The sequence below is a fragment of the Panthera pardus genome, unplaced genomic scaffold (genome assembly GCF_024362965.1).
Source record: "Panthera pardus isolate Hobbes unplaced genomic scaffold, ASM2436296v1 HiC_scaffold_10, whole genome shotgun sequence".
Lineage (NCBI taxonomy): Eukaryota > Metazoa > Chordata > Mammalia > Carnivora > Felidae > Panthera > Panthera pardus.
The window spans coordinates 18,217,967-18,229,748 of record NW_026526655.1 but is presented as its reverse complement, the minus strand read 5'-3'; the positions used below and the strand labels follow the sequence as shown (position 1 = coordinate 18,229,748).

Genomic DNA, 11,782 nt, shown 5'->3' with positions numbered 1-11,782 from the left:
TCCCTGTGCCACCTTGTGAAAACTCAGAATCACTAGTCCACACTCAGCCAGTTTATTAAAGGCAGGGAGCTTCATCCAGGTCCAGAAGGGAGAAGCCGGGGGACACCCCCCCTTCTTCTCTCAGCTCCCCGCTTCCCCAACCACTCATCTACAGCCCAGCCCCCAGGAGGGAGATGGGGCTGGCGTCAGGCAGACTGCACTGCATAAATACTCAGAGGCCACAGCCTGAATCAGCAGCGTCAAGGGCGGCTGGGGGGGGGGGGGGGGGGGGGGGGAGGCAGGGAGACCAGGTTTGGGGCAAGAAGGGGTGGCTCCAAAGGCACCTCCCAGGGCTTGTCCTGAGCCCGAGGACCCACAAAGCTAGAGAGAGGGGGCCAGCGGGCTCTGCCCTGGGGTCTGAGACCACGGCCGGCCCTGTCCGGCGAGGCTGGCAGGTGACTCTGGGTTGTTGGGGAGGAGAGGGGTGCTGCCGTGCCAGGGCGCTGGGGCGCAGGGCGGGCTCAGGTGCTGTTGCCCTGCTCCTGCTCGAAGAGCAGCATGGCCAGCTGGGTGCGGGAGCCCAGGCCCTCCAGCTCGCCCTGGCGGCAGCGGTGGTACAGGTCCTCGCTGAGCCGGGCACTGCACGTCTGGGCCCGGTAGCGCTGCAGCAGCGCCGGCTCCACGGCCCGCAGAACGTGGAGGCTGGAGAAGCGCAGGAACAGCTCGTACACGTCCATGCTCTCCAGCAGCTCCTCCTCCTGCTCTGAGGCCGCCGCCAGCCGCCCTCGGGCCGCCACGTAGTCGGAGTTGTAGAAGCAGGCCTCGCTGGCTGCCTGGCGATCGAAGCGGCCCGTGTCTCGGCCCAGCTCCGGGGGCCCAGGGCCCTGGGGCGGGGCCACGGCAGGGTGGAAGGCCTGGAAGTGCATGGGAAAGAAGGCCTGCCAGCCAGAGATGGCGTGCATGCGGCAGCGGTTCAGGAAGTCAGGCGTGAGCACCGTGTCTGGCCCGGCCAGCAGGAACAGTGTGTCCAGCGGGTGCTTCTTGGAGAGCAGATCCATGAGGCGCAGCGGGGAGGGTGCGGCCGTCTGCACGCTGAGCCAGGGCACCCGGGCCCCGGGGAAACGCCGCTCCAGTTCCGCCACGTGGGCCTTGACGGGCGCAAAGACATCCGCGTGGGCCGCCCGTTGGGCCTGTCGTGGCTCGTACAGGAGCAGCAGGGTCAAGGCTGCTGCGGCATCGCCAGGTTCCAGCGCCGCAGTGGCGAAGGCTTCCAGGAAGCCAGGGGCCAGGTCCCGCTCGGCCGCAGCCAGAGGCAGTAACACGGTGAGACGCGAGGCTTCGGTGACGTAGGGCACAGGCAAGATCTCCACACGGCTCAGTGGCCGCAGCAGCTGCACCCGGCGGGTGAGGGGCCGGCGGCCACCCTGGGGGGTGAGCGCCTCCAGCTGCAAGTCCAGTGTGTACTCCATACCCCGGGCAGGATCAAAGCGTCGGTAGCCATTAACTAGCTGCTGCTTCTGGAGCCGCAGGGCTGGATGATAGCGACGGTTGAGCTCTTCCAGGGCCGCCCCCAGAACGTCAGCCACATCGGCCCGGTCAGCCCCTCGCAGCGGGCAGCGGGGCGAACCATCAGCGCAGGAGAAAGCATGCTGCTCCGTGAAATAGTCCCAGCGTAACACCTCAAAACGGGAGGCCGGGCGGGATGGTGCCGGAATGCCCACAGGCCAGGCGGCTGCGCGCTCCCCATCGGCTGCCAGATGGCTGGTGTTCTGGATCTCCCACTAGATGGGAAAAATAGACCAGGAGCAAGGTATACACCGTGGGGGCCAGCGCAGAGCTGGAGGACTAAGCAGACGGCAGGTGCTACTTGGGATGGGTCCCTAGTCCCCAATTTCTACTATCCCAGGGCCTCCACCTATCCTTTCCCCAGATTGAGGCAACCTAAGAATTAAAAGGGAGGCTTCTGGAAGAGCTTCTCAGAAAAGGCAGGAACAAACAGGGACTGGGAAGCCAGTTTGTTCTGATTCTAGTTTTGACTTCCCTGGGATCTCAGATGTCTTAGGACCTGTCCCCTCTGTCCCCCAGGGCCCCGACCATACCTGCAACTCCTGGATCTCCTGGTATGTTCGTTCCAGCTCAGCTCGGGCAAAAGCTTTGTGCAGCTGGTACATGTGTACGGGGTCATGCACAGGGTGGGCTGTCAGGGCACTGCGGAAACGGGGGTCTCCTTCCTGCACATGCTCCCCAGGGCTCAGCTCCAGGTAGCTATAGTGTACCCCCTGGGGAGAGGAAGGGAAGGGGTCTATGATGGGAAGAGATGGGACAGCTCCCCATTCACCTCCCAGTGTGGATTTCATCTTCCCCTCCCATGACCTATGTGGACCTGGGGTCGGAATTACTGGGTTTAAGTACACCTTGACCAGTTGTTAGCTTGTGTGACTTTGGGCGAGCCTCTGCTAGCTCATGTGTGAAATGGGCATATGCATCCTATCTCAGAGCTGTCCAGGGGCTCAAATAAAAATCATAGTAGCCAACACTGAACGCCTGCTATGTGCAAGGTTCCCTTATTTTTTCTAATCCTTAGAACACACCTGAACCATAGTTATTTTCATTGGTATGGATGAGGATACCAAAGTTCAGGAGATGCAGTCATTTACCCAAGGTTACAGGGATAGAAAGTGACAGAACCGGCATGGAAACCCAGGCCTATTATTTCCAACTACCCCTTTGCCTCCGAGGGGGAAGGGCACAAGCTCAGGCAGGAGGTGCCAACGGGGCGGCTTATCTTCCCACCTCGTGGTCGCCAGTGCAGCCCACCCCTGTGGCATCGAGGATGCAGCGTCCCAGCCACTCATCCGGTCGCGCACTGACGATGTCGTTGCGGCAGCCTTCCAGGTGGGGGCGCAGCTGCTGCAGCAGTGTGCGGGACAGCAGCACCCCAAAGCCGCCATGGCAGTAGCGGCCTGGGGCGGGCTCTCCACCGATGAAGTCCTGTGGCCGGCCCAGGTACAGGTGGGCAGCGGCCGCCAGGCTCAGACGGCCGGCTAGGCGAGCCAGTCCATGTGCCTCGGTGTAGGTGGCATCGGGCACTATGAAGAACCAGTCAAAGTCGTCACCGTGTTGCTCCAGTAGGTGGCGCAGTGCCAGGTGCAGGTGCCCTATGGGCCGCTCCTCACCCAGTGTCACCACTGCCATGCCTGGTGGTGCCCTGCGGCCGCGAGAGCCCGTCAGGAACACCACACGCTCTAGCCGGTGCCCCAGCGTGCGGTTCACGGCCACACCCAGTGTGGGCAACGTGGCTTGTGAGGTCAGCACCGCCACAAGCAGCCTCTGCCTGATGCCCAGCTCCGTGCTGATGTATCGGGTTCTGGGGGAGAAGAGGGCACAAGGTTATCAAGAAGACAACATAGGCTCTGGCAGGTCACATCCTCTCTGGCCTGTTTCTTCACCTACGAATAGGATAAGAATAACCAACTCCCTGGGGGTCATGGGGATTTACACGAAATATTTGCCTTACCTATATAGTGCCTTGAGGAGGGGGGGATGGCAATGTGTGTGGAGATATCAGAGGTACATTGTGGATTTGATTCTCTGTTTCACGACTTAGTAGTTGTGTCCTTGAGCAAGTTATTTAACCTACCTGAGCCTCATTCAGTAGTCTGCTCTGCATAAAGGAGCTGATAGTATCTATTCAAAGCACTTAGGCAACTGCTCAGCACATAGATACTCCACACACCATGTATATACTTATTTCTATATAAATATGCCATCATAGCACAAATACATCACATAAATGATGTAAAGGAATATAGGGCAGAGGGATGTACTGACTGTGTTTGGGACAAGGGAAAACCGGGGCTCAGCAGTTCTGGTAACTTAGCTTCCATAATGCAGAAGGTAAGTCGCAAAGCTGAAATCTGAACTCAGTGTTGCTTAGAAGAAAAGTATTTCAACTCATGCGCAAAGGCATTAATGGGATGGGTACCTCACCCCTCCCCCACAAACCTCATCCCGAGGTGCCCCACCCAGGAACAAGAGATACAGGTAAATTCTGGTTTCTCTTTTTTCTGTCCCTCTCTCTATGCACCCACTCTATGTACCAGTCATTTCTCGAAACCCAACAGCCCAATCAGGGAGCTAATAGGATCTATGAGGGACCATGGGGTCGAGCCAGTTTAGGACAGAGGAGGGCAAGTTCCGCCCAGGCCTGGACGGGGCCCAGAAAGGGCCTCAGATGGGTTCCACAGCTCCCGGGGAAGCAGGGCAATCGGAAGTTATTGGGGCCAAAGACTTCCTGGCTGGCCAGCCCCTTCCTTCCGGAGCCTAACCCAGCCTCCGGCGGCCTCCCCGGCGCGCCCGACCCGACCGGTGCCCAGGGGGTGGGGCTGGCGGGGCTGATCCCTACCTGACGGCCTTTTTGGCGGCCTGGCCAGGCTGTGCAGGGTGGTAGGGCAAGACACGCGGCTCCCAATTCTCCCCGGCGCCTGCGCCGACCCCAGGCCTCTCGCGCTCCGCTCCCGGCTGCACCGAGTTGGGCCGGCGCGCCGCGTTCGTGTTGCCGCGCGGCGGCAGCTCAGACTCTCCTGGTTGGGGCGGCCCTGGGCCACACGGTTCCTCCACCCAGGTGACGCTGAGCAAGCTCAGAGTGAAGCCCAGGGAGATGCCCACGGCCACAGGCCCTGCGGGCCGCAGCACCGACAGCAGCAGCGATGCCCGCATGGCGCCGGGACCACGGGCCCCGGGGCCCGGAGCAGCCCCACAGCAGCCCGAAGAGGCTCCGAGGGGGCGGGACCGGGGAGGGGGCGGATCCGAAGGGCCCGGGCCAAGCGGGCGGGCCCGCTCCCTCCCCGCCGACGCGGTCCTAGTCGAATCCCCTGCGCGGCGCTCCGATCCTCCTCCGTCCGGCGCAGGGTCCCAGCGCTCCGCGCAGGAGCCTCGACCACGGCCGCCGCTGTCCGACGTGTCACTGCGAGGTCCCCGCCCCCGGGGTGGGGTCTCGGGCTCCAGCTACCGGAGACGGAGGAGAAGGGGGAGGTTAAAGGGGAAGGACCCCCGGAAGTGCCCCCTCCTCAGTGCCGGTGAGGGAAACGCCGGAGGCGGAGTCCCCTGCCTCTCCCGGCGTGGTTGGTGCGTCCCTGGTGACGTCAGAAGCAGCCCGCCCCTGCCTGGATGGTGCGCCCTGAGTGACGTCAGGAGCAGAGGCCGGAGCTGTCCATCAGCACCAAAGGCCGCGGGCGGGCTCAGGGCATGGGGCCGCGGCTCTGGGGCAGCCCAAGCCCCTGCTCCTGCTCCTTTCCCTTCCCCAGACCCAGCCTGAGTCCCCAGACTCCGCGGCACTGGAGTGCCAGCCGGTGTTGGAGGCGGAGCAGCGACGCCGCCGCACAGAGAACGGTCCCTCCGGCCCAGCAGCCCCCTTCCCGGCTCGGCGGACTTTTCCCGGACCCCAGTCAGCTGGGGCCTCTGGCGCTCTGCAACCCCGGACCCTCCGGCCCCTGCACAGCCTCTTTCGCTAGAAGCTCAGGTCGCCTCCTGCCCAGGTAGATCTTGGACAATCCCAGATTTGGCCGCCCACAGAGGAGTCTCCTGGCTGCCTCTTTCTTATGGGCAGCACACTGTCCTCCTCTTCCCCCAACCAGGGTCCCTTTTAACTTCTACATCTCAGCCTCCTTTAGCCAGGCACTTTTGTTTCCCTTTGTCTTTTGCTCCACTTCAGAGATGCTTCCAGAGCTGGGCATCACTCCTTTGTCCACTGGTGTCCTTGCCTAGTTCTCCCATTCCCATTCTTGCCCCCATCCTGGTGGAGACCCAGCACTCCTCCTTGACCCCAACTTATTCTTTGTCAGGCTGACCTGGGAGGTTGACTCCCTTCCATTCCCAGCACTATGCCAGGCACTGTGGCGACACTGCGGTTCCAGCTGCTGCCCCCCGAGCCAGATGATGCCTTCTGGGGTGCACCCTGTGAGCAGCCCCTGGAGCGCAGGTACCAGGCACTGCCGGCCCTCGTCTGCATCATGTGCTGTCTGTTCGGAGTCGTCTACTGCTTCTTCGGTGAGACCCCTACCTCATCCTTCACCTGGGCTCCCCACTGTTTCCCAAATTATTTTTTAGGCGCCTCAAATCTTCTCTAGAACATCATCACCACTACCACCATCACCACCACCACCATGAATAACTATCTTTCTTTTCTCTTTCTTTCATCCCACACATGTTCATGGATCATCTAGACTCTAGGTCCTAAAAAACACAGGCTTTTAAATTCAGCATGCTTGAATTTGAAACTGGCTCTGCACATTACTAATTGTGATACCTCGGCACATTAACCTGTCTGAGCCTCAGTTTTCCCATCTAAACTGTGCGAACAATGATAATTGTCTCATAGAGGGTTGTTGGGAAAATAGTAGATGCTCAATAAATAATAGCTATTATGGTGAAGATGGGTTTGGGTCACTGTGCTAGGTAGGCACAGAAAAGCATTTAGCAGGGTGGTTGAACATGGTCCCTTACCACATGGCATATTGTCTGATAGGGGAGAGACTTCTGGAACATTCACACCTGTAATACATGTTAGAGCGGGCTAGATGGTAGTCACATACATGGAGATAGCTATAGTAACCAGGCCTGCTATAAACAGTTGTTTAGGATGGGTACTGCACAAGAACTCCCACAAGGGAGTTCAATTGAATAGGCAACCGGGAGCTGAAATCCAGCCCATGGTCCATTTGCCAAACTCTAGGCCTTGGCACAAGGCTGCTTTACCTAGAGGAAGACATGACTTTTTCTAATTTGCACAAAGGTACCAGATGGGCTAGTGGAATAAGTGCCTGGTGACTACTGCAAGAGTTACAGAATTTCAGAGAGGGGAGTGAGCTCCATGGGCTGGGGGCCCAAGGGAAGCCTCTAGGAGGATCATTATAGGCAATTGGAAGAAGTACAAAGGAAGCATGGAGATCTGGATTCCAGGCTGGGCAGAGGTGCCATGAGACTAGTGTTCTGCAGCATTTATACCTCCCCCTAGAATGGCTGTGTAGTAGGTAAGGATGGGAGCCAGATGGTCCCTCCTCTTCCACCCCCAAACTCCAAGCTGAACAACTGCAGAATGAGCAAGAGGAAGTGCCCTTCTAATGGTTTAGGACACATTCTGGGTCTCTAAGGAGTCTGTCACCTCATGCTCTCCACTACCCATACCCACTCTCTCTGCAGTTGCTCAAGCAGCCTGACATTCTCTCCCCTGGGCTTCTCTGCCACTTTACCCACCTTGGATGCCCTCATTCCCAGGCTCTTGGACTCTGAGCCCTTGTGTATGCCCTACTCCTCTATCTGACCCCAGAACCTCTTGGACTCTGATGCTTCCCTCATTCCTAAAACTGAATCTCCTCTTTTTTAAATTTATTTTTGAGAGAGAGAGAGAGAGAGAGAGAGAGAGAGAGAGAGAGAGAGAGAGAATATGCACAAGAGCAGGGAAGAGGTGCAAAGGGAGAGAGAGGATCCCACGCAGGCTCCATGCTCAGCACAGAGCCCAACATGGGGCTCAATCTCACGATCTCGAGATCACAGCCTGAGCCAAAATCAAGAGTCAGATGCTTAACTGACTGAGCCACCCAGGCACCTCCTGAATCTCTTTATGAACTTTCTCTTTGGCGTACCCTGACCCCTTGACCTCCATCTCTGACTTCCATCTTCCCAACTGTTCAGTATCTACAAGTCCCTCACTCTTCCAGTTACCCTTAATGGGTATAACTTCCATTTTTCTGAAACTCCATGACCACCGGTTCCCCTTATAATCCTCTTGAACACTCTATGACCCTAGTGACCCCCAGCCGCCTCCAGTTATCTCATTACCTTCCATCCCTCTGTCTCCCTCTGTTACTCCTGACACTTTGATCCCTATGATGCCATTGTCTGCCTACTCTCATGATCTCCCATTTCTCTGGCTTCAATATTACCCTCTCAGAAACCCTTTAACACTCTCAACGATTCCATGTCTGTTAATTCCCCTGCTTGCAATGACCTCATCTTCTGGAACCCCTCCCCAATAACCCTGCTTTTCCATTCTCTTTGTAATTTTCTACTAATGTTGTATCTCTGAAGCCCTGTTACCCCTTAAAGACATTATCTTTCTGAACCTGTGTGACCCTCATCTCTCAAGTTCTTTCTGACTTCTAAATACCTCGTATCTCTGAACAATCCCTCCTAAGGCCCCAGTGATTCTATTGCTGATCGCCTGTGACCCCAAATGACCTCTCTCTGACCCCTATGATTCCAAAGACCCTAATGACCCTATCACTGATTCACTCTTGACTCCAATGGTTTATCTGACCCTCAAAGACCCAACACTCATCTCAGTAACTCTTATCTCTCTGCTTTCCCAGTGAGTCCCAATGACCTATCTCTCTGACCTCCTTGGACCCCAATGGTCCCATCACTGATGCCCTCAGAACTCCAGTGGCCCCCAAGATTCTGACCTTAGTGTCCTGCTCCTGGTTCCTCTGTGATTCTCATGTCCAAAACCCCTCTGATCCCCTTTCTGGAGCCTGGTGACCTCACTTTGGCCCCTCACTAGCCCTTGTTCCCCTCCAGGTTACCGCTGCTTCAAGGCAGTACTCTTCCTCACTGGGTTGCTGTTTGGCTCGGTGGTCATCTTCCTGCTGTGCTACCGAGAGCGGGTGCTGGAGACACAGCTGAGTGCCGGGGCAAGTGCAGGCATCGCACTGGGCATCGGGCTGCTCTGCGGGCTGGTGGCCATGCTGGTGCGCAGTGTGGGCCTCTTCCTGGTGGGGCTGCTGTTGGGTCTGCTGCTCGCTGCTGCCGCCCTGCTGGGCTCCGCTCCCTACTACCAGCCAGGCTCTGTGTGGGGCCCACTGGGGCTGCTGCTGGGGGGCGGCCTACTCTGCGCCCTGCTCACACTGCGTTGGCCGCGACCACTCACCACCCTGGCCACCGCCGTGACAGGTGCTGCGCTCATCGCCACTGCCGCTGACTACTTTGCTGAGCTGCTGCTGCTGGGGCGCTACGCGGTGGAGCGACTGCGTGCCGCCCCAGTACCCCCCCTCTGCTGGCGGAGCTGGGCCCTGCTGGCACTCTGGCCCCTGCTCAGCCTGATGGGCGTTCTGGTGCAGTGGCGGGTGACGGCCGAGGGGGACTCCCACACGGAAGGTGAGAGGGTCCAGGCCAGGGTGGGTGAGAGAGAAATGAGTGGCCAAGGACGGGTGGGAGGACTGAGCAAATGGGGCACGGGGGAAGGAGCAGTACATACTAGTAACCAAAGGCCTCAATAGGGTTAGAGAGCTGACTGGCTCAGGGTCTGGGAAGACAGGACCGCAGCCCCACTATTCATTCTGCAACGAGGTATGGGGCAGTGGCTCTGTGGCAAGCCCGTTTCAGGCACAGGGGATCCAACAGAAAAGGACCCTGCGCTCATGGGGTTGCATTCAGGTGGAGGGAGACAGACAACAGAATGCATACAAACTAGATAATTCCAGCTCCGGAGTGATACAAAAGAAATATGCAGGGCAATGTAAACAAGTGACCTACAGAGGCTGTTACAGATACAGGGGTCAAGGAAGGCCGCTAGGAAGAGGTGACATTTGAGTACAGTGCTCAAGGATAAGAGGCCACGTGCAAAGAGCTAGAAAAAGAGGGAACAGCAAGGGCAGGTCCCCAGAAAGAAAGATCTGGGCTTGTTGAGGAAGTGGGCTGCAGTGTGGTGGGTGAGGCATACCGACTGTGCGGGCCCTGTGGGCCGTGATTAGGACTCTGGATTTTACCAGGAGGGCAATGTGATGCTATTGCAGGTTTAAAGCAGGGGGTGGATAGAATCTCATTTAGCGTTTGGGATGCTTGTTCTGATTGCTGAGTGTAAGAAACATTGTGGAAATGGGGGGCAAGCATGGAAGGCCCAACCAGTGAGAAGGAGGCTGTAGTTGTCCAATTGAGAGATGATGACGGCTGGTTTAGGTGAGTCACCTGGGGCTCAGGATTGGGAAAGGGATAATAGCTGGAGAGGGAGTACTTAGAAGTCTAGGAATCTTCCATATGACCTTTGGAAGAAAAGAACAACTGCAGGAAGTCCCATCTGGGGCGTGGGAGATGGGGAAAGGAAGGGGGAGCAGGAGGTTATGGACAAAGGGAATCTGGACACCTGGAGCCCTGAGGTAGGAAGGATCAGGGAGGCTTGGAGGACACGAGGCGTGTGAGCCTGTGAGTCCCTTCTCTGCCCACCCCTGCACAGTGGTCATCAGCCGGCAGCGACGACGCGTCCAGCTGATGCGGATTCGGCAGCAGGAAGAGCGCAAGGAGAAGCGGAGGAAGAAGAGACCCCCTCGAGCGCCCCCCAGAGGCCCCCGGGCTCCTCCAAGGCCCGGGCCTCCTGACCCCGCCTATCGGCGCAGGCCCGTGCCCATCAAACGCTTCAATGGAGATGTCCTCTCCCCGGTGAGCAACCTGGGCCCCTCCAGCCTGAATGGGGGGAGAAGGGAGTACTGTAGACTCTGTCCAACGGAACTGGGCCTTCCCCAGAGGCCGATCTCAATCTAGAAGGGCTAGCATTTGTCTGCCTATTGTAACCCCTGCACAAGGAGCCTGACGGGTTCTGGCTCTAGGACTGGGGGAAAGGTGTCCTGAGTAGGAATTTTAATGAGGTATAGTATGGGTAGGGTCTCGGGCTATGGACTATAGCCCGAGTGGGCTGTGGTGAGGCCCTGGGCCTGTGGCACTCTGGGGTGAGTCTGAGGCTGTGGCGTGCAAGGAGAGGATGTCCCTGGAGGTGGCTTCCGGGGCAGGATTTCCACGCTTACACCCGTGTTTACTTTCCCACAGAGCTACATCCAGAGCTTCCGGGACCGGCAGACGGGGAGCTCACTGAGCTCCTTCATGGCCTCGCCCACAGACGCGGACTATGAGTATGGGTCTCGGGGGCCACTGACGGCCTGCTCAGGGCCCCCCGTGCGGGTATAGCAGTACTGCTGCTCCTGCCCACCTAGACTCTGCGGTCACCAGCTCTGCCAGCTTGGGGAGGTCTGCTGGGCCGCTACCCAGCCTGCCTGGCCCTGTGGCCTGTGGCTGTCCCCCTCCCCACCCTGAAGAGGGCTGGCCCGGCTACTGGAAGAGAGAACCTGTCTCAGGCTGGGCCTGGCCTAAGGGGAAAGCCTCCTCCCGAGCTCCAGAGGGGCTCTTGAGGGATGCGGGGTGTGAGCCCCATTGGGGTGTGCTCAGGGTTGTGAGTGTGCCGCCTGTGTGTGTGTGTGTTTATGTGTGTATGGAGGCGTGGGCTTGAGGGGACACTGGGACCCTTGCCTTAGATTTCTGATTGGTGGGGCTTCTCCAAGGTTGGCCCTGCCTCCACCCCCACTGCTGGGGTCCCACAGGCCACTCTCCTGCATGTCTAAGTGGAGGATGTCTGCCTTCCTCCCCCACTGCTCCACCTCCCAACCAGACTCATCTAAGGCTTCTTGTCCTTGTCCCTGGGGCAAATGGCAGCACCCCTAGCCCTGGTCCCCTGTCTCCTACAAAGCCACCAGCCTGAGGGCAGTGGCAGGGGAGGGGGGTGGGGGGTGCTGCTCTGGGCTGGGTTAGGGAAAGGGGCTGGGGGAGGGGGCTTAAATGCACGGTGCATGTCTGGTGTCTGTCATGCCACCCTGGACACCTCATGCTTCTGTCTCCCCTCACCCCACCCTGTTTTACATATTTTATAAATGTGCCAAACTGTGTGGCTTCTGCCAGGAGTGGTGGTGGTCTTCAGTGGCTGGCACTTTCACGGGCCAAATGGGAAGCCCCGCAGCCCTTGGTGTCCTGTGTCACTTACTAC

At 58.3% G+C, this 11,782-nt stretch overlaps 2 protein-coding genes across 3 annotated transcripts; one reads left to right on the top strand and one right to left on the bottom strand.

Annotated features, from left to right (window-relative positions):
• Positions 1-36: 36 nt before the first annotated feature.
• CHPF (chondroitin polymerizing factor) lies at positions 37-4,915 on the bottom strand. The gene is made up of 4 exons (XM_019445827.2): positions 4,385-4,915; positions 2,773-3,346; positions 2,079-2,258; positions 37-1,760 (listed from the first exon to the last, which is right to left on the bottom strand). Exons 1-4 carry the CDS (start codon positions 4,696-4,698, stop codon positions 501-503), a joined length of 2,328 nt encoding a protein of 775 aa, XP_019301372.1. The 5' UTR covers positions 4,699-4,915; the 3' UTR covers positions 37-500.
• Positions 4,916-5,099: 184 nt separating this feature from the next.
• On the top strand, positions 5,100-11,699 carry TMEM198 (transmembrane protein 198). 2 transcript variants are annotated; one of them, XM_019445833.2, is made up of 5 exons: positions 5,100-5,516; positions 5,858-6,027; positions 8,557-9,132; positions 10,208-10,410; positions 10,795-11,699. In XM_019445833.2, exons 1-5 carry the CDS (start codon positions 5,227-5,229, stop codon positions 10,930-10,932), a joined length of 1,377 nt encoding a protein of 458 aa, XP_019301378.2. In that variant the 5' UTR covers positions 5,100-5,226; the 3' UTR covers positions 10,933-11,699. The 2 variants fall into 2 exon arrangements, with proteins under 2 accessions (XP_019301378.2, XP_019301377.1); XM_019445832.2 differs by having other exon boundaries at positions 5,406-5,516; positions 5,823-6,027.
• The last annotated feature ends 83 nt before the right edge of the window (positions 11,700-11,782 follow it).